Source organism: Scylla paramamosain, chromosome 44, assembly GCF_035594125.1.
Source record: "Scylla paramamosain isolate STU-SP2022 chromosome 44, ASM3559412v1, whole genome shotgun sequence".
Lineage (NCBI taxonomy): Eukaryota > Metazoa > Arthropoda > Malacostraca > Decapoda > Portunidae > Scylla > Scylla paramamosain.
In genome coordinates, this window is record NC_087194.1 from 11,332,996 (window position 1) to 11,360,805 (window position 27,810).

Sequence of the window (27,810 nt, forward strand, 5' to 3'; positions counted from 1 at the left end):
CAGTGTTGGGTGCATTGTCCAGCTGAAAGGCACCACTCCAATTCAAGTTCTCTGTTTCCTGTCTGTCTTCATAAGTCCCCAGGAAGAACACAGTTGTGATGAGGTTCCACCTGTAGGTGTTGGAACCTGTCTCGTCTCTTATGCCTGCCAGAGGGATGGAAAATGAGAGGGAAATGAGAAGAGGAAGTGCACTAGTGACTTCATTAATGAATTTCCACTTTATGAATGGTTTCTGTTACACAAATTACTAAACATGTATGATTAATTAAAGGAAAGGTAGTAAAAAGCTTTTCGTCTCATCAACTCCTCTCGTCTAACTGACTGTCTTCAGCCTCTCTCTCATTGCCGCAATGTTGCATCTCTAGCTATCTTCTACCACTATTTTCATGCTAACTGCTCTTCTGATCTTGCTGACTACATGCCTCCCCTCCTCCCACAGCCTCATTGCACAAGACTCTTTTTTCTCTCATCCCTATTCTGTCCACCTCTTTAATGCAATAATCAACCAGTATTCTCAATCATTCATCACTTTCTCTGGTAAACACTGGAACTCCCTGCCTGCTTCTGTATTTCCACCTTCCTATGACTTGAACTCTTTGATGAGGAAAGTTTCAAGACACTTATCCTGTAATTTCTGACAACTACTTTTTACTCTGGGGACCAGCAGCTCAGTGGGCCCTTTTTTCTTATAATTTTGTTTTCCTTGGCTAGTGCCCCTCCTACATAAAAATAAATAAATAAAATAATAATAATAATAAAAATAATAATAAAATAAATAAATAAATAAACAAATAAATAGATAAATAATAATAATTAATTAAAAACTATAAACACAAACACATACACACACACACACACACACACACACACACACACACACACACACACACACACACATACCTGAATCTAGCACAAATAAATAGATAAGTAAATAAATAAGAAAAACCATATGAATACACACATAAAAAAAAAAAATAAATAAATAAATAAATAAATAAATAAATAAATAAATAAATAAATAAATAAATAAATAAATAAATAAATAAATAAATAAAACACACACACACACACACACACACACACACACACACACACACACGCACATGGTAGTGGAGGAGAACGTTATCTATCATGTGCTGGATTCAGGTGTGTGTATTTACCTAGTTGTATAGTACAGGGTTTGAGCTTTGGCTCGGACCCTGTACTATACAACTAGGTAAATACACACACCTGAATCCAGCACATGATAGATAACGTTCTCCTCCACTACCATGTTCAAGGTCTTGATGAGCCCAACAGCCACATTATAGTTGACATTGAATGATGACCTCTTGACGTAGCTAGAATGGTCACCAATGGCATCAAGGCCCAGGAAGGCAATGGAGTAGCGTCGGTCAGTGATGTCGGTGAAGCCTTCCTGCCCCATGTTACGGAACTCCACGCCATCCACTTGGGCCGAACCTGAAGGAGGGACAGAAAGGAGTAGTGGTGATGGTATTGGTGGTGGTCATGGTGGATGGAATGTAGTGGTAATAGTAGAGTAGTAATGGTTTTATTAGTGGTGGTGCATGTTAAGGACCACACTCTGAAAAATTTCTGGCTGCACCTCTGCTCTGAAAAGGCTGTACTTGAAGTTACACAGGTTTTTAAGGATGTTCTTATGGTTCTAGTGAGAAATGAACAAGATTTCTACATTAACAGCAGGAGAAACACTCTTCAGAACCTGGTCAGTCATCTCAGTGGCCTTTGAAAGCAGTCATGGTGAGAGAGGGAAGCATTTCCTTAGTGTGGTACAGGGAGTGTGGTGGTAATTGTTTTAGCAGTAGTTGTTATAGTAGTGGTGGTGGTGGTGGCAGTGGTGGTGGTAATGGTAGTAGTAGTAGTAGCAGTAGTAAGCATTCAAAGAAAATGGAACAAATCATCATTAAAAACATCACTTTATCTTCCAGACTTACCAAAGCTTCATCACTTTATCTTCCAGATTCACCAAAGCTTTACCAATCAGCTTATCTTTCACTCAACAAAGCTTTACCAATCAGCTTATCCTCCAAACTCACTAAAGCTTCACCAACTAGTTTATCTTCCATTCTCACCAAAGCTTTATCACTTTGTCTTCCAGACTCACCAAAGCTTTACCAATCAGCTTATCTTCCAGATTCACCAAAGCTTCACCAACTGGTTTATCTTCCAGACTCACCAAAGCTTTATCACTTTATCTTCCAGACTCACCAAAGCTTCACCAATCAGCTTATCTTCCAGACTCACCAAAGCTTCACCAACTAGTTTATCTTCCAGACTCACCAAAGCCTTATTGCTTTATCTTCCAAACTCACCAAAGCTTTATTGCTTTATCTTCCAGACTCACCAAAGCTTCACCAGTCAGCTTATCTTCCAGACTCACCAACATAATGCTTGCCATTCTGGAAGACTGTGGAGACCAGAATTCTTCCCCCTTTGCTGTTCTCCATGATTCCTTCCACCGCAATGTTCTGGCTCAGGAGACCGACCTCCCCAGCCAGTGTGATGGAAGTGCCGTCTGACAGTGTGTGTATCTCCCCTGGGTGGAGAGACACAGATTTAATTGATGCCAAACTTGCATGTGTGTCTTTGTACCTGATGTGTTTGTGTCTATGGATTGCTGGCTACGACTACAGAGTCACTCTCATACTAAATTTATCTGTGCTGTATACCTCTCTCCTAACTCCTCTGACTATAAGAAATTCTTTGACTACTTAACTTCCAAAGTGGAGCACATTCTGACCCTCTTCCCTTTTGCAGAGATCTCCATTCTTGGAGATTTCAATGTTCACCACCAGTTTTGGCTTTCCTCTCCCTTCACTGACCATCCTGGTGAACTAGCCTACAACTTTGCTATCCTCCATGACCTAGAGCAATTGGTGCAACACCCTACTCGCATTCCTGACCATCTTGGAGATACGCCCAACATTCTTGACCTTTTCCTGACCTCTAATCCTTCTGCTTATGCTGTCACCCTTTCTTCTCTGTTGGGCTCCTCCGATCACAATCTCATATCCTTATCTTGTCCTATCACTCCAATCTCTCCTCAGGATCCCCCTAAGCGAAGGTGCCTCTGGCGTTTTGCCTCTGCCAGTTGGGGGGACCTGAGGAGGTATTTTGCTGATTTTCCTTGGAATGACTACTGCTTCCGTGTCAGAGACCCGTCTTTGTCTGCTAAGCGCATAACAGAGGTGATAGTGTCTGGCATGGAGGCGTACATTCCTCACTCTTTTTCTCGTCCTAAACCTTCTAAACCTTGGTTTAACACAGCTTGTTCTCGTGCTATACATGATAGAGAGGTGGCCCACAAAAGGTACTTAAGCCTTCCATCACCAGAATCTCATGCACTTTATATTTCTGCCCGGAACCATGCCAAGTCTGTTCTCCAACTTGCCAAAAACTCCTTCATTAACAGAAAATGTCAAAACCTTTCAAGATCTAACTCCCCTCGTGATTTCTGGCATCTAGCCAAAAATATCTCCAATAACTTTGCTTCTTCTTCTTTCCCTCCTCTACTTCAACCAGATGGCACCACTGCTATCACATCTATTTCTAAAGCTGAACTCTTTGCTCAAACCTTTGCTAAAAACTCTACCTTGGACGATTCTGGGCTTGTTCCTCCCTCTCCTCCACCCTCTGACTACTTCATGCCAGGTATTAAAATTCTTTGCAATGATGTTTTCCATGCCCTCGCTGGCCTAAACCCTTGGAAGGCTTATGGACCTGATGGGGTCCCTCCTATTGTTCTCCGAAACTGTGCCTCCGTGCTTGCACCTTGCCTAATCAAACTCTTTCAGCTCTGTCTGTCAACATCTACCTTTCCTTCTTGCTGGAAGTTTGCCTACATTCAACCTGTTCCTAAAAAGGGTGACCGTTCTAATCCCTCAAACTACCGTCCTATTGCTTTAATTTCCTGATTATCTAAAGTTTTTGAGTCTATCCTCAACAGGAAGATTCTTAAACATCTATCACTTCACAACCTTCTATCTGATCGCCAGTATGGGTTCCGTCAAGGCCACTCTACTGGTGATCTTCTGGCTTTCCTTACTGAGTCTTGATCATCCTCTTTTAGAGATTTTGGTGAAACTTTTGCTGTTGCCTTGGACATATCAAAAGCTTTTGATAGAGTCTGGCACAAAGCTTTGATTTCCAAACTACCCTCCTACGGTTTCTATCCTTCTCTCTGTAACTTCATCTCAAGTTTCCTTTCTGACCGTTTTATTGCTGCTGTGGTAGACGGTCACTGTTCTTCTCCTAAATCTATTAACAGTGGTGTTCCTCAGGGTTCTGTCCTGTCACCAACTCTCTTCTTATTATTCATTAATGATCTTCTAAACCAAACTTCTTGTCCTATCCACTCCTACGCTGATGATACCACCCTGCACTTTTCCACCTCTTTTCATAGACGTCCAACCCTTCAGGAGGTAAACATATCACGCAGGGAAGCCACAGAACGCCTGACTTCTGATCTTTCTAAAATTTCTGATTGGGGTAGAGCAAACTTGGTATTGTTCAATGCCTCAAAAACTCAATTCCTCCATCTATCAACTCGACACAACCTTCCAGACAACTATCCCCTTTTCTTCAATGACACTCAACTGTCCCTCTCTTCTACACTGAACATCCTCGGTCTGTCCTTTACTTATAATCTGAACTGGAAACTTCACATCTCATCTCTAGCTAAAACAGCTTCTATGAAGTTAGGTGTTCTGAGACGTCACCGCCAGTTTTTCTCACCCCCCCAGCTGCTAACTCTGTACAAGGGCCTTATCCGTCCATGTATGGAGTATGCTTCACATGTCTGGGGGGGTTCCACTCATACTGCTCTTCTAGACAGAGTGGAATCAAAAGCTTTTCGTCTCATCAACTCCTCTCCTCTAACTGACTGTCTTCAGCCTCTCTCTCACCGCCGCAATGTTGCATATCTAGCTGTCTTCTACCGCTATTTTCATGCTAACTGCTCTTCTGATCTTGCTAGCTGCATGCCTCCCCTCCTTCCGCGGCCTCGCTGCACAAGACTTTCTTCTTTCTCTCACCCCTATTCTGTCCACCTCTCTAACGCAAGAGTTAACCAGTATTCTCAATCATTCATCCCTTTCTCTGGTAAACTCTGGAACTCCCTGCCTGCTTCTGTATTTCCACCTTCCTATGACTTGAATTCCTTCAAGAGGGAGGTTTCAAGACACTTATCCACCAATTTTTGACCACTGCTTTGACCCTTTTACAGGACTGGCATTTCAGTGGGCATTTTTTTTATTGATTTTTGTTGCCCTTGGCCTGTGTCCTTCTTACATAAAAAAAAAAAACAAAAAAAAAAAAACAAATGTTCTACTCCTCTCATTCTGTCTCTTCTTGATAAATAGAAAGCTGTCATTGATTACACACTTGCTTCTGTCTATTCATATCTGATGCTTGTGTTTATGGATTGTCATGAAAGTGTCTATTTATTTCTTGCATGTTCTAATTTTCTCATTCTGTCTTCTCTTGATAAATAGACAGAGATTTCACTGATGACAAACTTACTTTCTACTTATACCAGATACTTGTGTTTATGGAATGCTGTGATAGAAGGATCTCTTTTTATTTCTATCCTCATATGTTTTGGTTCTTTCATTCTCCTCTCATCTCCTTCTCTCAAGCCTCCACCACTGTGCTTCATTTATTTATGTCCTAACAAGCTCTTCTGTATCTATTCTCTCCCATACTGAACACTCTGACCTCCCATTCAACTGCAGGTAATTGTCTTGCACCCACTGCATCTACCACACTCAAATATTCCTGTCCTTACATGCTCTACTTCACTCATTCTCTCCAATACTCCAGCCACTCTGATTTCCCATTTCACTGCAGGTCACTGTCTTGCACCCACTGCATGTCACACTCACATACACTCACTTATTTATCTTACTCTCTGCCATTCTTCCTACAAGATCAGACTACCAAAGAATGCTGTGTTTGACACCCTCAGGCACTACACATTGCATTCCTTCTCCTTAACCTGATATATACCACAAACGTTATGCATTCTCCTTACTTCCACCAAGTGCTAGATGGAATTCTGGAGAAGAGGTTGGAGTGTAGACTAAACTAATGTTTCAGTGAGTGAAGGACAAGGAGCAAAACACTCACCAAGGTGCTGGAATTTGAGTGCTGAGTCTAGGGTGAGTGTGGCACCATTGATTGCTACCACTCGCCTCACTTCGCTCTCTGTTGCCTCTTTTCTTGTTGTTGTCACAACCACCTGAATGGCAGTGTGGTGAGAGGTGAAGGGAGAGAATGGGAGGCAGAGCAAGGCAAGGGAGAGGAACACAATATGAAAAGGGACATGATCTAAGGAGAGATAAATGGAAGGGGAAGAGAGGAAAGCAGAGGGAGAGAGAAGTATGAAAAAGGGACATAATCTGAGAAGAGGTAAATGGAAGGAAAAGAAGAGAAGTTGGACTAAGACATGGGAAAGAGAGAGAGACTTAAAGAGAGTAAAGCAGAATAAAATAATGAGAAATAGAGAATAAGAAGAAGGGGGATATAATAGATGATCCAATTATACTCTTCTTTTTCCTTCCCCTTCCTTCCCTGTGCTTCCCCTTCCTTCTCTCCCCTTCCCAAACTACCTCTAAAATATTAGTAAAACACAATAAACAATACCAATGCAAAATTTCTGTCCAACAACTACAGCTTTTCCTCTTCTTCCTTCTGATCTTCTTGCTTTCTGACTGAACCTATTCTTACCTCACCTAACCCAATCTAACCTGGCATCCCCTCACTCAGTTTTCTCCTTCTCTCTGTCTCTTAATCTATCCTAACTTAATTTCACCTTACTTTACCATGTATCTCACCTAACTTAATCTTACCTTAAGTTTCTTATTTAACTTAACCTAACCTAATAACCTCACCTAACCTAACCTACTCATTCAGCTTTCCCATTCTCTCTGCCTCTCAATCTTACCTAACTTAAGCTTATCTTACCTGAACGTAATTAATCTAACTTTGTATCTTTATTATGCCTTCTCCTTCTCTCTGCCTCTTAATCTAACCTAACCTAATCTAACTTATAACTTAACCTTACCAATCCTAACTTAATCTAACTTAACCTTACATATCCTAACCTGACCTGACCTTACCTAACCTGATCTCACCTCATCTGACACCCCTCCACTCACCTCCTTATTGAGCCAGGAAGCATCAGGATCCTCGGCCAGAGTTATGTGGCCGGTCCCAACCTCCACTGTGGCCCCAAGCTTGTGCCATGATCTCCCCCACACCTGCCCATGCAGCCTGAGATAGCCAAACACACCTGCAACATACCAGACCTTCATTTCACACCTGTAGCTATCTTTATAACAAGGGTACAAGGGTGATATAAGCAAAATTTTCATGGTCAGTAATCAAGATAGAACAAGAAATAATGAGTTTAAGCTGGAAAATATTTCAATGAGAGAGAGGAAGGAACTGGTTCTCAAATAAGGTGGTAGATGAATGGAATGAACCCAGTAATCAGGTTGTTAGAGCCGAGTCATTAGGGAGCTTTAAAAGATGATTAGACAAATTTGTGGATTAGGTGATAGGTGGAAATAGATAGGCATGTTCTGTAGAAGGACTGCCATGTGTAGACCAGGCAGCTTCTTGCAGCTTCTCTTGTGTTCTTATGTTCTTATTTTCTTCAGCCTCTCACTGTTATTTGCCACATCTCTCCTCCATCACCAGCTACTTTGAGACAAAACACTCACAGGCAACAACAAGGAAGTCACAGGTACCCACAACAAGACACTCACGGGTAAGAACAAGCTGCCTCCAAGCATTATAGGGACTACAAATTGCAAAACCCATTCTTTTTATCTCCTTTTTCCTTGTACGTGTTTATAAAGATTTTGTACATCATTCTTGGCGCTGTGCATTGTTGTTTATCTCAGTGAGAGAGTTAATGCATTGTTAATTACCTTATCAGCAGTCTTCCTTCGTTGTGTCAACTGTTATTCTGTCACTAGTGTTTTTCTAGCCTTTATCATAACCTTTGAGAATCAATAACAACTTTTAATAATATAACAACTTTTAATAATCTTCTATAACCTGCCAGCCTCTTTTTTGCAGCCTCTCAGTATCATCAATGACCTTCAAATACTTCTTTACAACCATCTGAGCTTCTCTTGCAACCTCTGTTCATCACTAACAGGCTTTTAACACTCCCCTTACAACCTACCGCCCTTTCCTTGCAATCTCTTAGCACCATTAATAGATAAACACCTTTCCAAACTCCTTTACAACCTTCCAGAATCATCAACAATCTTTCAACTCTCCTATACAACCTTCCAGCACCCTTCCACAGTGTTCCAGCACATACCTATAGTTTTCCAGCCCAGGTTCATGCTATAGGCATCAACATCTTCAGGGTCCATCAGGCAAATGATGAGACTGTGGGTGAAGGGAGTGTCTGAGGAGTAGCCAGCCACTAAAGAGCCTCCCTGGTGGTGATGGAGCAGCAGAGTTGGTTAGGTGTCTTAATCTTAGTGCAGGGTGTGGTGTGTGGAGAGATGAGGAGGTGATACAGGCAAGGAGTGTTAACTGAAGATTAGATTAACACACACATACACTAGAAAAGTGGTGACACAAGCAAGGGGTGTTAACTAAGATTAGATTAACACATGCACGCACACATGCACACATGCATGCATGTGCGCGCACACACACACACACACACACACACACACACACACACACACACACACAGGAGGAGGCAGTAGGCACCTGCCAAAATGATAATTACTCCCAGTGAGGTCTAAAGCACTGGATCAGGGGATGCTGTGAACTTATCATTAAAACCAGCTGTGACCTCACTGAACATTTCCCTTTGTGTCTCATAACACAAGGGGGCAGGACAACTCTATTCCTCCACACAAAACTATAAGCACCTAATAACACACACACACACACACACACACACACACACACACACAATCACCTTTCACTCAAAAAATTGAAATTATCATGGCAACTCTTACACCAGACTCAGAGTCCCCATCTGTGGAAGGGACCACAAATGTCCCCAGGTCGGACTGCTCTTCTGATAATGACCCTCAGTGTCTTGACACCCCCCTCAACTTTTTCATTAACTTCTGCAACATTCTCAGTCTAAGATCTCATTTTCAATATGCGGAACATCACCTCTCCTCTTCTAAATCTCATCTTCTTTTCCTCACTGAAACCAAGGTGTCAGATGAAACTAACAGTAGCCCCTTTTTTGTTCCCTCCTACTTTCTCTATCCTCATTTTCAATCCAAAGCTGGAATGCTGCATTTATGTGCGCAATGACTTAACCGGCTCTCGTGCCCACGCTCTTGAATCTTCCAAGTTTACACATTATCTGGCTACGACTACAGAGTCACTCTCATACTAAATTTATCTGTGCTGTATACCTCTCACCTAACTCCTCTGACTGTAAGAAATTTTTTGACTACTTAACTTCCAAAGTGGAGCACATTCTGACTCTCTTCCCTTTTGCAGAGATCTCTACTCTTGGAGACTTCAATGTTCACCACCAGCTTTGGCTTTCCTCTCCCTTCACTGACCATCATGTTGAACTAGCCTTCAACTGTGATATCCTCCACAACCTAGAGCAATTGGTGCAACACCCTACTTCTATTCCTGACCGTCTTGGAGATACGCCCAACATTCTTGACCTTTTCCTGACCTCTAATCCTTCTGCTTACGATGTCACCCTCTCATCTCCGTTGGGCTCCTCCGATCACAATCTTATATCTGTATCTTGTCCTATTGTTCCAATCCCTCCTCAGGATCCCCCTTAGCAAAGGTGCCTCTGGTGTTTTGCCTATGCTAGTTGGGGGACCTGAAGAGGTATTTTGCTGATTTTCCTTGGAATGACTACTGCTTCCATGTCAGAGACCCATCTTTGTGTGCCAAGCACATAACAGAAGTGGTGGTGTCTGGCATGGAGGCGTACATTCCTCACTCTTTTTCTTGACCTAAACCTTCCAAACTTTGGTTAAACACAGCTTGTTCTCGTGCTATACATGATAGAGAGGTGGCCCACAAAAGGTACTTAAGCCTCCCATCACCAGAATCTCATGCACTTTATATTTCTGCCCGGAACCATGCCAAGTCTGTTCTCCAACTAGCCAAAAACTCCTTCATTAATGGAAAGTGTCAACATTTTTCAAGATCTAACTCCCCTTGTTACTTCTGGCATCTAGCCCCCAAAAATTGCCAATAACTTTGTTTCTTCTTCTTTCCCTCCTTTATTTCAACCTGATGGCACCACTACTATCATATCTATCTCTAAAGCTGAACTCTTCCCTCAAACCTTTGCTAAAAACTCTACCTTGGACAATTCAGGGCTTGTTCCTCCCTCTCCTCCACCCTCTGACTACTTCATGCTACCTATTAAAATTGTTCGCAATGATGTTTTTGCATGCCCTCACTGGCCTAAAACCTTGGAAGGCTTATGGATCTGATGGAGTCCCTCCTATTGTTTTCTGAAACTGTGCCTCTGTGCTTGGACCTTGCCTAGTCAAACTCTTTCAACTCTGTCTGTCAACATCTACCTTTCCTTCTTGCTGGAAGTTTGCCTACATACAGCCTGTTCCTAAAAAGGGTGACCATTCTAGTCCCTTAAACTACCATCCTATTGCTTTAATTTCCTGCTTATCTAAAGTTTTTTAATCTATCCTCAACAGAAGATTCTTAAACATCTATCACTTCACAACCTTTTATCTGATCGCCAGTATGGGTTCTGTCAAGGCCACTGTTCTGGTGATCTTCTGGCTTTCCTTACTGAGTCTTGGTCATCCTTTTTTAGAGATTTCGGTGAAACTTTTGCTGTTGCCTTGGATATATCAAAAGCTTTTGATAGAGTCTGGCACAAAGCTTTGATTTTCAAAGTACCTTCCTACAGCTTCTATCCTTCTCTCTGTAACTTCATCTCAAGTTTCCTTTCTGACCATTCTATTGCTGCTGTGGTAGACAGTCACTGTTCTTCTCCTAAATCTATTAACAGTGGTGTTCCTCAGGATTCTGTCCTATCACCCACTCTCTTCCTATTATTCATCAATGATCTTCTAAACCAAACTTCTTGTCCTATCCACAACTACACTGATGATACCACCCTGCACTTTTCCACGTCTTTTCATAAATGTCCAACACTTCAGGAAGTAAACATTTTACGCAGGGAAGCCGCAGAATGCCTAACTTCTGATTTTTCTAAAATTTCTGATTGGGGCAGAGCAAACTTGGTATTGTTCAATGCCTCAAAAACTCAATTCCTCCATCTATCAACTTGACACAACCTTCCAGATAACTATCCTCTCTTCTTCAATGACACTCAACTGCCCCCTCTTCTGCACTGAACATCCTTAGTCTGTCCTTTACCTATAATCTAAAATGGAAACCTCAAAGCTCATCTCTAGCTAAAACAGCTTCTATGAAGTTAGGCATTTTGAGACATCTCCACCAGTTTTTCTCAACCCCTAGCTGCTAACTCTATACAAGGGCCTTATCCACCCATATATGGAATATGCTTCACATGTCTGGCAGGGGTTCCACTCATACCACTCTTCTAGACATTTCTCTTCTAGACTTCTCTCATTGCCACAATGTTACATCTCTAGCTGTCTTCTACCCTTATTTTCATGCTAACTGCTCTTCTGATCTTGCTAACTGCATGCCTCCCCTCCTCCCACAGCCTTGCTGCACAAGATTTTCTTCTTTCTCTCACCCTTATTCTGTCCACCTCTCTACTGCAGGAGTTAACCAGTATTCTCAATCATTCATCCCTTTCTCTGGTAAACTTTGGAACTCCCTGCCAGCTTCTGTATTTCCACCTTCCTGTGACTTGAATTCCTTCAAGAGGGAGGTTTCAAGACACTTATCCTTCAATTTTTGACTACCACTTTGGACCCTTTTATGGGAATAGCATCTCAGTTGGGATTTTTTTTATTGGATCTTTGTTGCCCTTGGCCAGTGTCCCTCCTACATAAAAAAAAAAACATGCATCAACACTAAAATGAAGAGGTGACAGAGGCAAGAAGTGTTAACTGAAGTGAAGACTAAGCAGAGATACAGAGACAAGACTAGAGAAGTGTAGCTTAGGCTCTGTATGTATATAACTAACACACTCACATACAGAGACAAGGGGTGACAGAAGCGAGGAGTGTTAACTAAAGAGAAGATTGGACAAACAGAGATACAAAGACAACCAGAGGAGTGTAGCTGATGCCCTGTACACCACAACCAGCTAACAACACAGGTACCTACAAGGCAGTCACAGGTGCTTACCTCCATCACTGCTACTCACCTGGATGTAAATAATGGTGGCCTCAAATCTGTGGTCCATCGTGTCATTAAACTCAATGGTGCCATACACAAAGACACGGCCAAGCTTGAGTGTGGCCGTGTCCACAACGAGCCACATGCCTGTAGGGTATACCAGGGTATGATCAAGTGTAGTTGAGTAAAATGTCATAAGGTGTAACTGAGTGTAGTTTGGTGTGACAGGGTGTAGTGTAGTGTTTACTGGGTATTACTGAACATGGTTTCGTGTGGCAAGGTGAAGGAGTGTAGATAATTTATGCTTACACCCAAGAAAAAATTAGTTTCAGTACCAAGGAGACAAGAGAGAGAGAGAGAGAGAGAGAGAGAGAGAGAGAGAGAGAGAGAGAGAGAGAGAGAGAGAGAGAGAGAGAGAGAGAGAGAGAGAGAGAGAGAGAGAGAGAGAGAATCGTGTGTTACAAACTTACTGAGTTTTTATTCTAGAGTGGTGGATATAATGCAAGAAAGAGATGGATGGGCTGATTGTGTTTATTTAGACCTGAAGGCAGCCTTTGATAAAGTGCCACACAGGAAATTGTTGTGGAGTTAAAGCATAATGGTGGGCTAAGGGGGGGCTTGCTGAGATGGATGGAAAATTTCTTGACAAACAGAAAAATGAGAAACTTGGTAAAAGATAAAAAATCATCATGGAGGGAAGTCATAAGTGGAGTACCCCAAGGCTCAGTACTTACCAATCATGTTTGCAGTCTATATAAATGATATGATGGAAAGTGTGAACAGCTACATGAGCCTTTTTGCGAATGATGCAATGTTGCTGAAGAAGGATGAGAGTGCAGAGGACTGTGAAACATTACAAGAAGACCTGAACAAGATATCAGAGTGGAGTTATAGATGGGAAATGGAATTTAATTTAAAGAAGTGTAAGGTAATAGAATTTGGAAAAAGTACAAGAAGAGTAAAAGGAAATTATATGTTGAATGGTGTAAGGTTGAGTGGAGCAGAAGAAGAAAAGGATCTCGGTGTTACAGTGACTGGGAACCTGACCCCGGAGAGACACATTAGCAAAACTATAGGAGTAACCTATAACTTATTGAGAAGAATAAGGCAGGCCTTTGCATATATGGATGAAGAGATGGTCAGGAAGATGATCGTGTTGCTGATAAGACCCAGACTAGAATATGCAGCAGTAGTGTGGTTGCCATACAAGAAAAAGGATAAAAGTAAGTTGGAGAGAGTTCAGAGAGCAGCTACAAAGATGGTACCAATTATCAGAGACTTGTCATATGAAGAGAGACTGGAAAGGATACATCTACAAACGTTGGAAAAGAGGAGAGAAAGGGGAGACATGATTGCAATATATAAAGCATATAAGGGAGTAGAGGAGGTGGACTAGAGCAACTTAATGGTCTGAGATACACGGAACACTAGAGGACATGGAAAGAGGCTGAAGAAGAGTGCTTGTAGAAGAGATGTCAAAAAGTATAGTTTCCCATATAAATACAACAGTAAATACACACACTTACTCTCAGGAATCACAATCTCATCTCCCTCCACGGGCAGGCAGTATTCTGCCTCTGTTGGGTGGCCACCAGTACTGACTGGCATATGCTTCCACGTCTCCACATCAGACCAGCGGAAAGGTGCGTCTGGATGTGTTGTGGGGACTGGTCTAGGGTCAGGTGCAGAACATCCTTTGTGCTGACACCTAGAGAGAGTAGAGAGTAGAAAGAGAGAGAGAGAGAGAGAGAGAGAGAGAGAGAGAGAGAGAGAGAGAGAGAGAGAGAGAGAGAGAGAGAGAGAGAGAGAGAGAGATATTATTTGTAATTAGACTATATTGTGAAGATGATTCGGTGTTTCATCTTGACAGCTTGTATTGAGATTTTCAAGGGTGTTTTCATGATTCTACTGATAGTTAAAGAAGGGTATTGAGAGTCGAACAGATGCTCATAGTTTTCAAGGGTGTTTTTGTGATTCTAGTGATAATTTTGACAAGCTCTGGTGGAAGTTTTGGGGTTTTCAAGGATGGTTTTGTGATTCTAGTGATAATTTTGACAAGCTCTGGTGGAAGTTTTGGGGTTTTCAAGGATGGTTTTGTGATTCTAGTGATAATTTTGACAAGCTCTGGTGGAAGTTTTGGGGTTTTCAAGGATGGTTTTGTGATTCTAGTGATAATTTTGGGAGGTTACAGATAGTCTGACAGGCTCTGGTGAAAGTTTTGGGGTTTTCAAGGTGTTTTTGTTAGTGTAGTGATAAGTTGGGGAGGGTAATGATAAACTGACAGATTACAGTGGAGGTTAAGAGGATTTTCAAGGGTGTTTTTGGGATTCAGTTGGTAGTTTAAAGGGTACTGATAGTCTGGTGAATTATGGTGAAAGTTATAGGAGTTTTCAAGGGTGTTTTTGTGACTAGTGATAGTCCAAAAACTTTACATCACCAATAGCAAACAAACACACACACACACACACACACATACACACACACATCATCGTGGAGTAAACAAGCAGCAATCCAAGCTCCTGCAAAGAAAGATTTTGTTTGACCGTGGCCACCACTAGGAGCTTAGAATGTGTTCCCGGGTAGGAGCTGTGCTCAAGTAGAGTTCTCCTGTCTCCAGAAATAAATAAATAAAAGAAAATTTAAGTAATAACAGAGGTAATAAAATGAGTAAAAGCTCCAGCAAGGCGGACGCCATAGGTGGGAGTGGAGTGTTGCCAACGGGGTCACCATTCCCAGGATTTGAGGAAGATAATGAACTACATGATAAAATGCAAGGAAGGAAAGTGGCTTTGATGGAAGGGATGATCAGTGACCTCACTGAAAGAGTGAAAAAAATTAGAAAAAAAACAACATGACCTGGAAGAGGAAAACAAAGAATTGAGGACTATGTGCTGATCTAAAAACAAAATTGAAGGAAAACAATGATATTATTAAAAAAACAGGAAAATGAAGTGATAGGGATGAAAAGTGAACATCAAATCTGGAGGAAGGAAAAAAAGGAAGAAAAAGTTAACTTTACAGAAATCATAGAAGCGCAAAAGAAGGAAAAGACAGATTTAAGTAAGGAAATTGTGAAAGTGATCAAACAGGAGGAATCGATGGTAAGGGACACAATGGACAAAGAGAAATGTATTGTTATATATGGATTAAAAGAGGAAACTGACCCAGTAAGATACAAGAGGGAAAAAGAACAAAAAAAAAGTAGCAGAGGACATTGTAAAAAATATACAGAGAGAAGGGGAGGACTGGATAAGTGAAATTGAGGAAATACATAGACTGGGGAAGTATACAGGAGGAGAACAACCAATGAAAGTAAAATTTAGGGCACAAACAACAGCCATGGAAGTGATATTGAATGTGTGGAAACTGGACAAGACAGAGCAATACAGGAAAGTTTGGATAAAGAGGGACATGAATGAGGAGGAGAGACTCAAGGTAAGCGATCTAATAAAAGAAGCAAAGGCAAAAAATGAGAAAAGAACAGAGGAAGAGAAAAAAAAGTTCTATTGGAAGGTAAAAGACAAGAGGCTCAGGAAGTGGTATCTGACAAAAAAAAAAAGAATAGAAAATGTAAATAATGTATGGAAAAATAAAAAGTGGACAGTGGCAAATACAAATATAAATGGTTTAATATCAATGTTGCGAGAATTGAATAATTATATTAAGATAAAGCCGCCCGACATCATGGGTATTACTGAAGTTAAACTAAATGAGACAACAGAAAATATAAGAATTGATAATAGTAATTATAATGTGTGGATAAAACATAGAAATAATAAGAAAGGGGGAGGAGTCATGTTACTTATAAAGAAGAGTATAACAGTGGAAGAGGTTGAAATAGGAGAAGGAATGGCGGAAGTAATTAGAATTCAAACAAAAAGGAAACGAAAAGGAAGAAGAGATTTTGCAGTGGCTTATGTACCCACAGAGACAAGTGCATGGACACAAGAGGATTATAAATTATTGTTAAGAGATACTAGTAACCGTTTGGAGAGAATACTGGCAGAGAGTAACAATATAACACTTATGGGTGACTTTAATTGCAAGGAGGTATGCTGGGAAGAGTGGACCATGGATGGGGGAGAAGAGTCATGAGGATATATGCTTCTAAATTTAATAATGACAAATACTATGACCCAGTGGATTGGAGAAAATATAAGATTTGGGGGTAATGAAGCGACATCAAGGCTAGACTTTGTTTACAAAGGAAATGGACATCATTGAAGCAATAAATTATCAGTGCCCACTAGGTAAAAGTGACCATCTGTTAATTGAATTCAGCATAGGCAGTGGTGCAACAGAAAACAGGAATGAAATTTACAAGAATGGGAGATATAATTACAAGAAAGCAGATTTTATCAGGTTGAGGGAATATTTTGCAGAGGCTAAATGGAAACAACTGTTCACGGCAAGCAGTACGCAGGAAAAGTCGGACATATTAATGGAAATTTTTAATGAAGGGGTCAGTAGATATGTACCAAAGATCAAAACAAAGGAAGTGAAAAAGAAAAAAACTGGTTTAATATGAGATGTATAACAGCAAGAAAAAGAAAAAGAAGCAACATGGAATAGATGGAGAAAAAAGAGGAAGTGAGAAATGGGAAGATTTCAAGAAAGCAAGAAACGAATATATCAGAATCCTGAGAGGTGAAAAAAGGAATTATGAGAAAGATATAGTTAACAAATGGAAAGGTGCGCCGAAGTTATTCTTCAGATATGTGAATGGGAAGATGAAAAACAAGTAAACAATAGATAAATTAACAAAAGATGACATTACATACGAAGATACACAGTTACAAGCGGAATTAATGAACAAGTGCTTCCAGTCAGTATTTACCAAAGAAAGCAAATTTGAAGGAGAAAGAGCATGGCACAGAGGCAATGTGGTGAGAGAGATACAGGTGGACATAAGTGAAATTAAAAAGATTATGAAAGATTTGGATATAAATAAGGCTCAAGGACCAGATGGAATGTCCATCTGGATACTTAAGGAATGTTGTGAACAACTGGCAGAAGGTATACACAATATCATAGTATGTTCTTTTAAGGAAGGAAAAATTCCTCTAGACTGGAAGAGAGCCAATATTGTGCCCCTTTTTAAAGGAAGTAATAAAGAAGATCCATTGAATTACAGACCAGTGTCCCTAACAAGTGTGGTGGCAAAAATAGCAGAAAGAATAGTTAAAAACAGATGAATGGAATATTTAGAAGAAACACATACATTGACTGACAGACAATTTGGTTTCAGAAGTGGAAGGTCTTGTGTCACGAATTTAGTGGGCTTTTATAGCAGAGCAACTGATATAATTCAAGAGAAAGAGGGTTGGGCAGACTATTTTTATTTAGACCTAAAAAAAAGCATTTGATAAGGTACCACACCAGAGACTGCTATGGAAAATTCAAAATATAGGGGGTTTGCAAGGAAACACACTGAATTGGATTACAGACTTCTTGAGGGATAGAGAAATGAGAACAGTAATAAAGGGAGAAAAATCAGAATGGTGTAGAGTTACAAGTGGAGTACCACAGAGGGACAGTCTTAGCATCATAACGTTTCTGGTGTATGTCAATGATATGATGGATGAAGTTGACAGTTATATAAGTCTGTTTTGCAGATGATGCAAAATTATTGAAAAGAGTGGAAAACAATATGGATTGTGAAATATTACAGAAAGATCTAGAAAAGATATATAAATGGAGTAAGAAATGGGAAATGGAATTCAATGCAAAGAAATGCAAGGTGATGGAATTAGGAAAAGACAAAAGAAGATTGACAAGTTCCTACACCACAGGAGAAATGGAAATTAAGAAAACCAAAGAATAAAAGACTTGGGAATTACAATAAGTGATAATTTATCACCAGTAAAACATGTAAACAAAATATTTGGGGAAACTTATGAGTTACTAAGAAAGATGAAAGGGACATTTGCTTTTATGGATGAAGAGATGATGAAAAAGTTGATGGAATATGTGATTCAACCAAAATTGGAATATGCCACAATTGTTTGGTCACTCCATAATAAAAAAAGAATAAGGAAAATAGAAAGGATCCAAAGAGCTGCAACCAAACTGGTACCAAGTTTGAGAGATTTAACCTATGAAGAAAGATTAAGGAGATTAAAGCTTCCATCATTACAAGAGAGAAGAGAAAGAGGGGACCTGATAGCCATATACAGAGTTTTAAAGGGTAAGGATCAAGTTGACAAAGAAGACTTATTTGTGTGGGACTCAAGAGCTACAAGAGGACATGGAGTGAAACTGAAGAAAACAGCAAGTAGAAGAGATGTCAAGAAATATATTTCCAAAATAGAAGCATAGAAATATGGAACAACTTAGATGAAACAGTGGTACAATAAAAAAATATTCATGAATTTAAAGTTAAGCTGGATGCTTATAGATATACAGACAGGACAGCACGAGCATACCTCTTTTTCCTGTAAAACACAACTAGGTAAATACAACTAGGTAAATACACACACACACACACACACACACACACACACACACACACACACACACACACACACACAAATGGAACATGAAAACTTAACTCAATGCAATAAAAATAGAAATACACAGATAAATACATACTTATACACACTGAAACTGATCTGCCTTGATTGACCAGGAACCCGGTCATCAAAGACCATGTTGCCATGCCTTTTTGTAGTCTTTTTACTGTGCGACACTGAAACACAGGGAGAGAAAAGGAGAGTTAATGGCACTGGCAACAACCATAACAGAAGAGCAGTATTGTAGGACAGGACAGGGAGAGAAGAGGAAATTCAATACTGCTGGCAACAACCATAACAGAAGAAGAATATTGTAGGACACTGAAATAGCAAGAGGAGAAGTTATATTGCAGGCAAGACCATCACAAGGAGAACAGTACAGTTGGGCATTGAAACACAAAGGAGAGATTTTAATTTACACAACAACACAACCCCAGCACAGTCACCTCACCCAGCCACCACTCCCAACACATCACCATCTCACTCTTCCACAGCAGATTTCAGGCAATGAGAGAATTTTCAGCAACAGTACCACTCACAACACACAACACAACACCAGCAGCAGCTCAGTCACCCAACCCACCACTCTCAACACACTCTGACCTTGCTCTTACCCATGTACGTGAGTTCCTTTGAGTCTGTGTCCCAGTAGAAGTCCCCATGAATGTTTGTGGTGGGGTCAGGCAGGGACTCCAGGCTCTCCCTCTCACCCTTGGTCGTCCTGTCAAGTTAGGCAATGCCACATTAGGTCAGGTTAGATCACACACACGGACATGCATAGAAATAGAGGTTTGGGATTAATGAAATGAGGAGATGGGGTTAATAAAAGAAAATGTACAAGATGGAAGCACACGTGTGTGCAGGCAAACGCACACACTTAAGCTATGAAGAAAGACTTGAAGAGATGGAATTACCAACACTACGAGAGAGAAGAGAAAGGGGAGACCTTATAACAATGTACAAGTTAGTAAACAATATAGAAAGAATAGGCAGAAATTACTTGTTACCACAGATGAAGGAGGGAGAGAGACAGATGAGGGGGCATATGAAGAGAATAAAGAAGAGTGGATGTTCAAGCGACATCAAGAAATACAGCTTCCCATACAGAACTATTGAAATCTGGAATGATCTGAAGGAAGAAGTGGTTGTAGCAAACAGTGTACACATGTTTAAACAGAAACTGGATAAATATAGTTATGGAGACAAGACAAAATGAACTTTGGCTTGTGCTCTGTACAATACAACTAGGTAAACACAACTAGGTAAATACACACACACTACAAGAACAGGTTATATAGGCAAAGGAATGTACATCAAGCCAAGGAAAATCTAAGGAGATATAAACACACAGAAAGGAACGAGTGTCTGATTGTAGCACAGAACATAAGAAAACATGGAAAACTGCAAGAAGCCATTAGGTCTATAAGTGGCAGTCCACAGACTCTGTATACAGAGGGTGTCCAAGTTACGAGGTAATGAGTTACGAATGTTCATTGATATGAGCAGTCTACTTGCAAAAAGAAAATGTACTCTTGATAATGTTCCCTTTGCTAACCAAACATTCAAATTTGGCACACAGCACGCTGCTTTGCCACTAACTACGCAGTGCAGCAGCATAGCAGAGGACCGCCTACTGGCCCAGGACACAGGCCCTGTAGCAGTTTATTATGAGACGCTAGTTTAAAATTTAAATTTAATTTAAAAACATATTGTACTGCACCGCAGTGAGTCTGCCTTGAGACTCCACAGTGCACAGACCTCTGCCAGTCTGCCTCTGAGAGGCAAAGAGACAGGAGAGTTGTGCTGCATGGTGTAGAAACCCTGCTCCATTACATTAAGTCCACAAATAGACAAACAAACCTGTCTTATGCTTTCAGCCAGCCATCTTAATAAATTACATGAAAAAAGGTATGCATAACCTGAGAGGGAGAGCGGAAGAAAGGAAAAATGTACATGAGAGAGAGAGAGAGAGAGAGAGAGAGAGAGAGAGAGAGAGAGAGAGAGAGAGAGAGAGAGAGAGAGAGTTGTATGCCTGGCATATCTGAGTCTTGCATTTGGCAGAAACCTCAAGACTGTCACTTCTTGGTGGTATCACATCACCCATAAGGCAAGGTGCTCTCTCTCTCTCTCCCTCTCTCTCTCTTTCTCTCTCTCTCTCATGGTACCAAGTATCAAGTAAGTAAGCATTACATTGTTTGCAGAACGTATGATTCTTTTTTGGTTCTGAAAAATTATGATGACAAGTTGCGAGGAAAATGACTTACAAGCAGCCTTCCGGAACATATCTTGCTTGTAACTCGAACACCCTCTGTACTACAACTACACACACACACACACACACACACACACACACACACACACACACACAAACTCACAGGGACACTTACTCAATTCTGTCAGGTGTCTGGGTGAGTGTGTGTTTCACAAAATAGTGGTCATTTCTTGTCATGAATTTTGTGTTAGTCTTGTATGACATGTTGACGAACTGATGGGGAGAAAAATGAAACCAAAACACAATTAAATCATATGCATAAACCTGTGATAATAATGATTACAGTAAAAATAATAATAACAATAAAAATAATAATAATAATAATATCAATATTAATAATAATAATAATAATAATAATAATAATAAAATAATAATAATCTAATTTTCATCTGAATGCATAAACAACTTAGCATAAAGATAATATTTATTCCATTCTCTGTGTGTGTGTGTGTGTAATAATAATAATAATAATAATAATAACGGTTTATTATTTAGGCAGTTGACAAACTGAAAATGTACATAGGGGATGGGGAAAAACTTAACATTAATCCTAAAGGTAAGTCTAATCTAGGAGGGAAATACTATTGATTGATGGCTCGCACCATGGTGGGAATCGCACTGAGTCTGTACCGGTCCGTGCGCGGCGCCTTCAGGGGCGTTATTTTGTTGTGGTGTCTGGTGGCACGGACCGGGCGAGGCGCGTCGTGCGGCAGCATGTTTCTGAGACATGGATGATGCAGTAGTCCCCTCCCAAACTTCTCCAGAGCCTCTCTGTGCCTGGTGGTTATTCTGGACAGACTCAGGGTGTTCAGGGCTTCTTCATAGGTGGTGTATGCAGGGCCAAGGATGACCCTGCACGCCCTTTTCTGCACACTCTCTAGCTGTAGCTGTTGAGTGTGAGTGAGGGAGGAGGACCACGCTGGGGAGGCGTACATGAGTTTGGGGAGGATGAAGGTAAGGTACACCCCCCTTAACTCATCTGTCGGCGTCCCCAGCGACCTGAGTCTGCGCAGCATGTACAGCCTGTAGGTAGCTAATCTCACGGTGTTGGCGACATGCTGCTTCCAGGTCAGCTGGTTGTCCACCGTGACTCCGAGAAGCTTGGCACATTGGACCACCTGGAGGGGGTGAGGGCCCACTGTGAGCCGGGGAGGGGGCACTGGTACAGAGGAGGTACAGAAATGCATCACCACAGTTTTGCTGTGGTTGATGGTCATCCTGCTCTCCTCTGTCCACGTCTGCAGTCGCTCCAGAATTGCTTGCAGTGGCGAGTAGTCTGGGTTCTTGGTGGAAACTGGGACGCCCACGGTGCAGTCATCCACATACTTCCAGCGATGGGGGGTGTCGGTGAGGGCGTCGTTGATGAGGAGGAGGAAGCATAGAGGACCCATCTTGGTCCCCTGGGGGACTCCACATGTCAGCTGTTGGAAATTAGAGACAGAGCCCTGATAGCGAACGGCCTGACGTCTCCCTGTGAGGAAGTCGGCTAGCCACGCTATCAGATTAGGAGGGAGATCCAGACTTACTGCCTTGCTGATGACAACAGTGTGATCAACAAGATCAAAGGCTTTTTTCAAGTCCACAAAAGCAACTGCTAGAGAGGTGTTTCACTTGTCCAGGTGGCTGTGGATGAATTCAAGGAAGCTGGTCAGGTAATGTGAGGTGGAGGTGGCTTTAATATTTCCGAATTGTCTGATATCCACGGTGTTACAAATTTTGGTGTATGCCCAGTCATATACAAAATCTTCACAAATAAGGCTAGGGATGGAAGTGATAGAGACTGGCCTGAGGTCATTGAGTGACTGTGGACTGGAAGTTTTGGGGATGGGGATGAAGTAAGATGTCTTCCAGTCCACGGGGCAAGAGTGTTGGGAGAGTGAGGCGTTTATTATGGAGCATAGCGGTGTTGCTAGCTCTACAGCAAATTCCTTGTAAATTTTTATAGGAAGGTCAGTGGGTGTGGTGGATCTTGGTTTAAATTTAAGTATTCTCTTAAAAACATCCACCGCCTGGACAGTGTGTGGAGGGGAGGGAGCGGGAAGATAGGCAGGAAGCGGAGTGGTGTGGAGGGGAGGAAAGGTTTGACAGATAGCAGCAAAGTGATCGTTCATCTCCTGAGCCGCGAGATTAGCAGGAAGGTGTGAGGTGCAAGGAAGAGATGAAGTGTGCTTTTGTAAGCCACAGAAAGCTTTGATCTTAGCGTACCACTGTCTGTTGTTGGTCAGCTTGAGGTGGTGTATCTTGTCGGGGTAATAGCTTGCCTTTGCATTCTTAATCTCCCTGATTACTCTGTTTCTTAGTTTCCTGTATAGGACCGGGCAGGAGTGGAACGCCCAGGTCCGCTGACGCATGAGTCTTTTAATGCGGGGCGTCATCCAGGGAGCATCAGACGGGTGCGTTGTGACGCTCTTGGCTGGGAAGTAGTGGTGGAAGGCTTCTGTGGTGGTGGCGACGTAATTTTGCCATTTTAAGTGGACGTCCTCCTCATCCAGCACCTCGGTCCACGGGTGTTGTATCACCCACTGTCCAAACTCTCTCATGGCTGAGTCAGGCATGGGGCGGTGGGTCCTGGTGACAGCTGACCGGGGGGTCGAGGTGGTGGGTGTGGGTGTCCACAGTATGGAGAGGTGGGTGCTCCGTCCCATGGGAGGCAGCGGCTTGGGTGGCGAATACTGCTGGCCCAGGTCTGTGAGTATAAGGTCGAGGATGGCTTGCTGGTGGGTGGGGAAGTCCACGACCTGGGTGAGGTGGAGCTGGTGTAGGATATCGTTGATATCTAATCTGTTAAAGTCCCCACAGATGACCAGCTTGGCAGCAGGATACCTTACCCTCAGGGCATCAGCAGTGTTGATGATGTGAGCGGTGAGTAACTGTGCTGTGGCGGCTCGTGGGGGGTGGTACACGACGCAAACTATGATGGAGGCTGTGTTGCTGGGATGGGAGGGGGGCGTGACTCTCACCCACAGGGCCTCCACACCGGCAGGAATATCGACAGGGAGGTGTGAGGGGCTGAGGGCAGAGTGGCAGAAAACGGCCACTCCCCCCCCCCCCCTGCGTCCTGACCTGAGGTGATGGTAGAGCTGGTAGTCCTGCATTGTGCACACCTCAGGAACAATCTGCCATGCCTCAGTAACCGCCACAATGTCCGCACAAGTAGATCTCACCGTCACAATCAATTCGTCCATCTTGTTGGCCAGAGACGTTGCATTAAATAAGAGGAGTGAGGGAAGACTATACCACGTTCTCGGCACCTCAAAGTGTTTGTATTCCCTCTTCTCCACTCTGCGGTCTTCTCTGGCACTGGAGGTCACTGGAGTGTGTGTGTGTGTGTGTGTGTGTGTTTGTCAGAGAGAGAAAGTTTATATCCCAGGGACTGCCAGTTGTAGACCTGATGGCTACTTGCAGCTATCCTTGTGTTCTTGTGCTCACATGTCCCCCTTAGCCTCCACCACTCCCCTGTGTTGCTGTGCTCCTCTCCCTTTAGCCTCCACCACACCCAGAACTCACCTGATTAGCATTTTCAAAGTTGAAGTCAAAGGTGGCACCAGTGTAGACAAGCCCCATCCAGCCAGCACCACCAATACGGAGCATGAGGTAAGGGATGTGGGTGGCGCCGAAGTCGTTGCTCACCACCAGGTCCTTGCCAAGCAGTGAGGAAGGGCTCGGATTGGTGACGGCCACTCGCAGGAATTTCATGGCCCCTCGGCAAACTGATCCTGGCACCTATAGTGATGACAGACAAAAGGAATGGTTATTATTGTTTTTTTTGTATGTAAGAAGGGTGCTGGCCAAGGGCAGTAAAAAGAGCAAATAAAAAGGTCCAATGAGGTGCCAGTCTCTAAAGGAAAGGATCAAAAAGATCATTCAAAGTTGGAGGTCAAGTGTCTCAAAACCTCCCTTTTGAAAGAGTTCATGTCATAGAAAGAAGGAAACACAGAAGCAGGCAGGGAATTCCAAAGTTTACCATGAGTTGGTTATTCTGTTGTTGGGGTTAGTACTGGTGATGTTTACTGTGATTAGATACACACATATGCATACACAGATGTATACCTGATGTAAAAGACAGGTAGGAAAGGAGTGATGGAAGTGATAAGACTGCTTATACTATGGGGTGAAATTTGTATTAACAAAAAATAAGAAAATAAGGGAAGCTGCAAAAGGCTACCAGACCTACACGTGGCAGTCTCTAAGAAACATACCCATCTATTTCCACCTATCATCATCATGTATAAACTTGTCTAATCTTTTAAAGTTCCCTAATGTAGTGATGTGTACTGTGATTAGATACACACACATGCATATGCAGATGCCTCTTTGATATATAGTACAAGGAGGAAAAGAGATCTATCTGTCTGTCTATACACCAGGCTGATAATCCCATACTAGGTGACCCAAAGCACCTCACACTCAAACACACATCATTCACACTCTTAGGCCCATTGACCCCTGGAGAAAAGGCACAGAAAAAAGATAAAAAGAAAGAAATGGCATCCTAGAAATGACTCAGTATATAAGATAAAGGTACAAGGAAGGGAAGGGAAAACATACAAGTTAATCAGCATTTATCCAGGTACAATAAATAATAAAGAAATACAAGACCAGAAGCATATCAATGAGAGAGAAAAAAATCTCAAAGAAGGAAGGGGAAAGTATCTATAAACCCACAAATATATTCTGCCTTATACCTACATTCTTGGTGACAGAGAATGCTGCTTCTTGAGTGCAGGAATCAGTTGGTAAGATGCCCATTGTGGGAACAACATTTGCCTCCGGTTCGCCCGTCAGAGAGCCATCAGCGTCTATCCAGATTGTCTCGTGTTCCCACTGAAACCTGATCTGATGTGGGAGACAGAATGGTGTCTGTGTCAAGGAGCAACTTTGTGTGTATTCTTGAATACTTTGCTCTGCCATCAGGTTTATTTTCAAGGTGATTAGTCACGTTTTCATGGGTCTTCTTTACTATACTGCTGTAGAACCATTGCTTTTCTAGTGATAGTTTAACAGGGAATTCACCATCATCACTGGGAAAAAAACATCCATGAGAATCTATATATGCAGCCCTTGAAAACAGTCATTACAAGAGTTACTGGTGTTTGTAAATGTTTTCAAGATTCTCATCAGTTTAATGATGATTCTGCATTAAAAAAGTTCTTATGAGTTATTTGTGAGTTTTTAAGTGTTTCCATGCATATAAGACTAGTTTAACAATGGTTCACCATCAGTAATGGAAGAAACACTCATAAGAACTTCAGTAATCATGGTTGTGGCTTCAGAAAATTGTCCTGATGGGAGAACAAAGCATTGCAAAATAAGTGCATATAAGGCAAAAACTGAGGAGATACAGAGAGTCATCCTGAAGAAGAGATGTTTTTCCTTACCTTGTTGGGTGAATTCTCAAAGGCCAGACCTTTAACCTGGGCCCTGTAGCCTCCCTGGTAGTTCCTGCACTGAGAACAGCCAGACAGTGCAGCACTTCCACCCTCATCAAAGTTAACAAATGTGACATTGGAGATACTAAAGATCTGGGTCTTGGGCACCACAATACCACTGGTTCCTGAGGTGCAGGCACTGGAGTTGAGGGCCAAGTGACACACCACCAGGGAATTGAAGATGCCTGCACAAAACAGCATGAATAAAAGATTGTCTCATGATCCTACAAAAACTTAATCTGGAGACAAAATGGTGTTTGTGTCAGAGTAGCTTGGTGTGCATTCTAAAAGGTCTGCTCTCTCATCAGGTCTGTTTTCAAGGCCATTATTCAGGTTTTCATGTTTTTTCTTTATTTTCTCTTTTTTTTCACAACTGATGCTGTAGAAGCCTTCCACAGCATCATTATTTCAGTGATAGTTTAACAGAAATTCATCATCATCACTGGGAAAAAACATCCCTGAGAATTCAAACTCAACACATATAGCCTTTGAAAATAGCCCTTATGAGAGCTATTAGTGTTTCAAAGTGTGTTTTCATGATTCCAGTGATAGTTTAGCAGGAATTCAGCATCATCAATGGAAAAATGAGGTCCATGAAAGTTCAATTAATCACACATGTGACCTTTGAAAATCCTTAAGAGAGTTGCTGGTGTGTGAAATGGTTACTGTACTTAAAGATGCTGTTATAGAAGGTGCCTGTAGAAAACCTAACTGAACATAACCTAACCTACCCAAGTTTATGTCATTATATAATTCAGTGTACTTATATTAACTGATGCTGTTGTTTTTGCTATAACAGTTATTTAAAGATCTGTGTGGTATGTTATTTATGTTCCCTCCAAAAGCTGTGCAAGATGTAGGGAAGGAAGAAATGGAATCAAGCATCTTAACTAACATTGCAATTTAACTCATCACTTGCATATCCTGCTTTTCTTAACCACAATTTCCTCATCAGGCAGGGAGCTCAACCAGGCCTCACTACCTCTCACTAATTCACTCGCATATCCTGCTTCTCTTAACCACAACTTTCTCATCAGTCAGGGAACTCAACAAGGCCTCACTACCTCTCACTAATTCACTTGCATACTCTGCTTCTCTTAACCATAATTTTTTCATCAGTCAGGGAGCTCAACAAGGCCTCAAGGGGTCCTTGAGTTATGATGGAGTTCCATTCCTATAAACCGATTTTCAGCATAGGTTTGAACTGGTACCTACATTATGTCACTCACCTATGCTAATGTTATAGTAAAGTCATATTCTAGTTTATAAAAACATAACTACTGTACCTGTAAAAGAAACACAT

At 41.8% G+C, this 27,810-nt stretch overlaps 1 protein-coding gene across 2 annotated transcripts in view; it reads right to left on the reverse strand.

Annotated features, from left to right (window-relative positions):
- Window positions 1-2: 2 nt before the first annotated feature.
- Window positions 3-27,810, reverse strand: part of LOC135094049 (fibrocystin-L-like) — a 32,169-nt gene continuing 4,361 nt past the window's right edge. The window contains exons 7-20 of one of the 2 annotated variants that reach the window (XM_063993797.1): window positions 26,457-26,692; window positions 25,768-25,914; window positions 24,586-24,801; window positions 21,194-21,291; window positions 19,421-19,527; window positions 18,886-18,982; window positions 13,821-14,002; window positions 12,323-12,441; window positions 8,357-8,477; window positions 7,179-7,312; window positions 6,148-6,259; window positions 2,402-2,557; window positions 1,329-1,461; window positions 3-144 (exon numbers count right to left, since the gene is read on the reverse strand). In XM_063993797.1, the coding sequence (XP_063849867.1) occupies window positions 69-144; window positions 1,329-1,461; window positions 2,402-2,557; window positions 6,148-6,259; window positions 7,179-7,312; window positions 8,357-8,477; window positions 12,323-12,441; window positions 13,821-14,002; window positions 18,886-18,982; window positions 19,421-19,527; window positions 21,194-21,291; window positions 24,586-24,801; window positions 25,768-25,914; window positions 26,457-26,692 (1,934 nt within the window). In that variant the 3' untranslated portion in view covers window positions 3-68. Of the gene's footprint in view, window positions 145-1,270; window positions 1,462-2,401; window positions 2,558-6,147; window positions 6,260-7,178; window positions 7,313-8,356; window positions 8,478-12,322; window positions 12,442-13,820; window positions 14,003-18,885; window positions 18,983-19,420; window positions 19,528-21,193; window positions 21,292-24,585; window positions 24,802-25,767; window positions 25,915-26,456; window positions 26,693-27,810 lie in introns of both variants that reach the window. The other variant, XM_063993798.1, reaches the window with a different exon arrangement.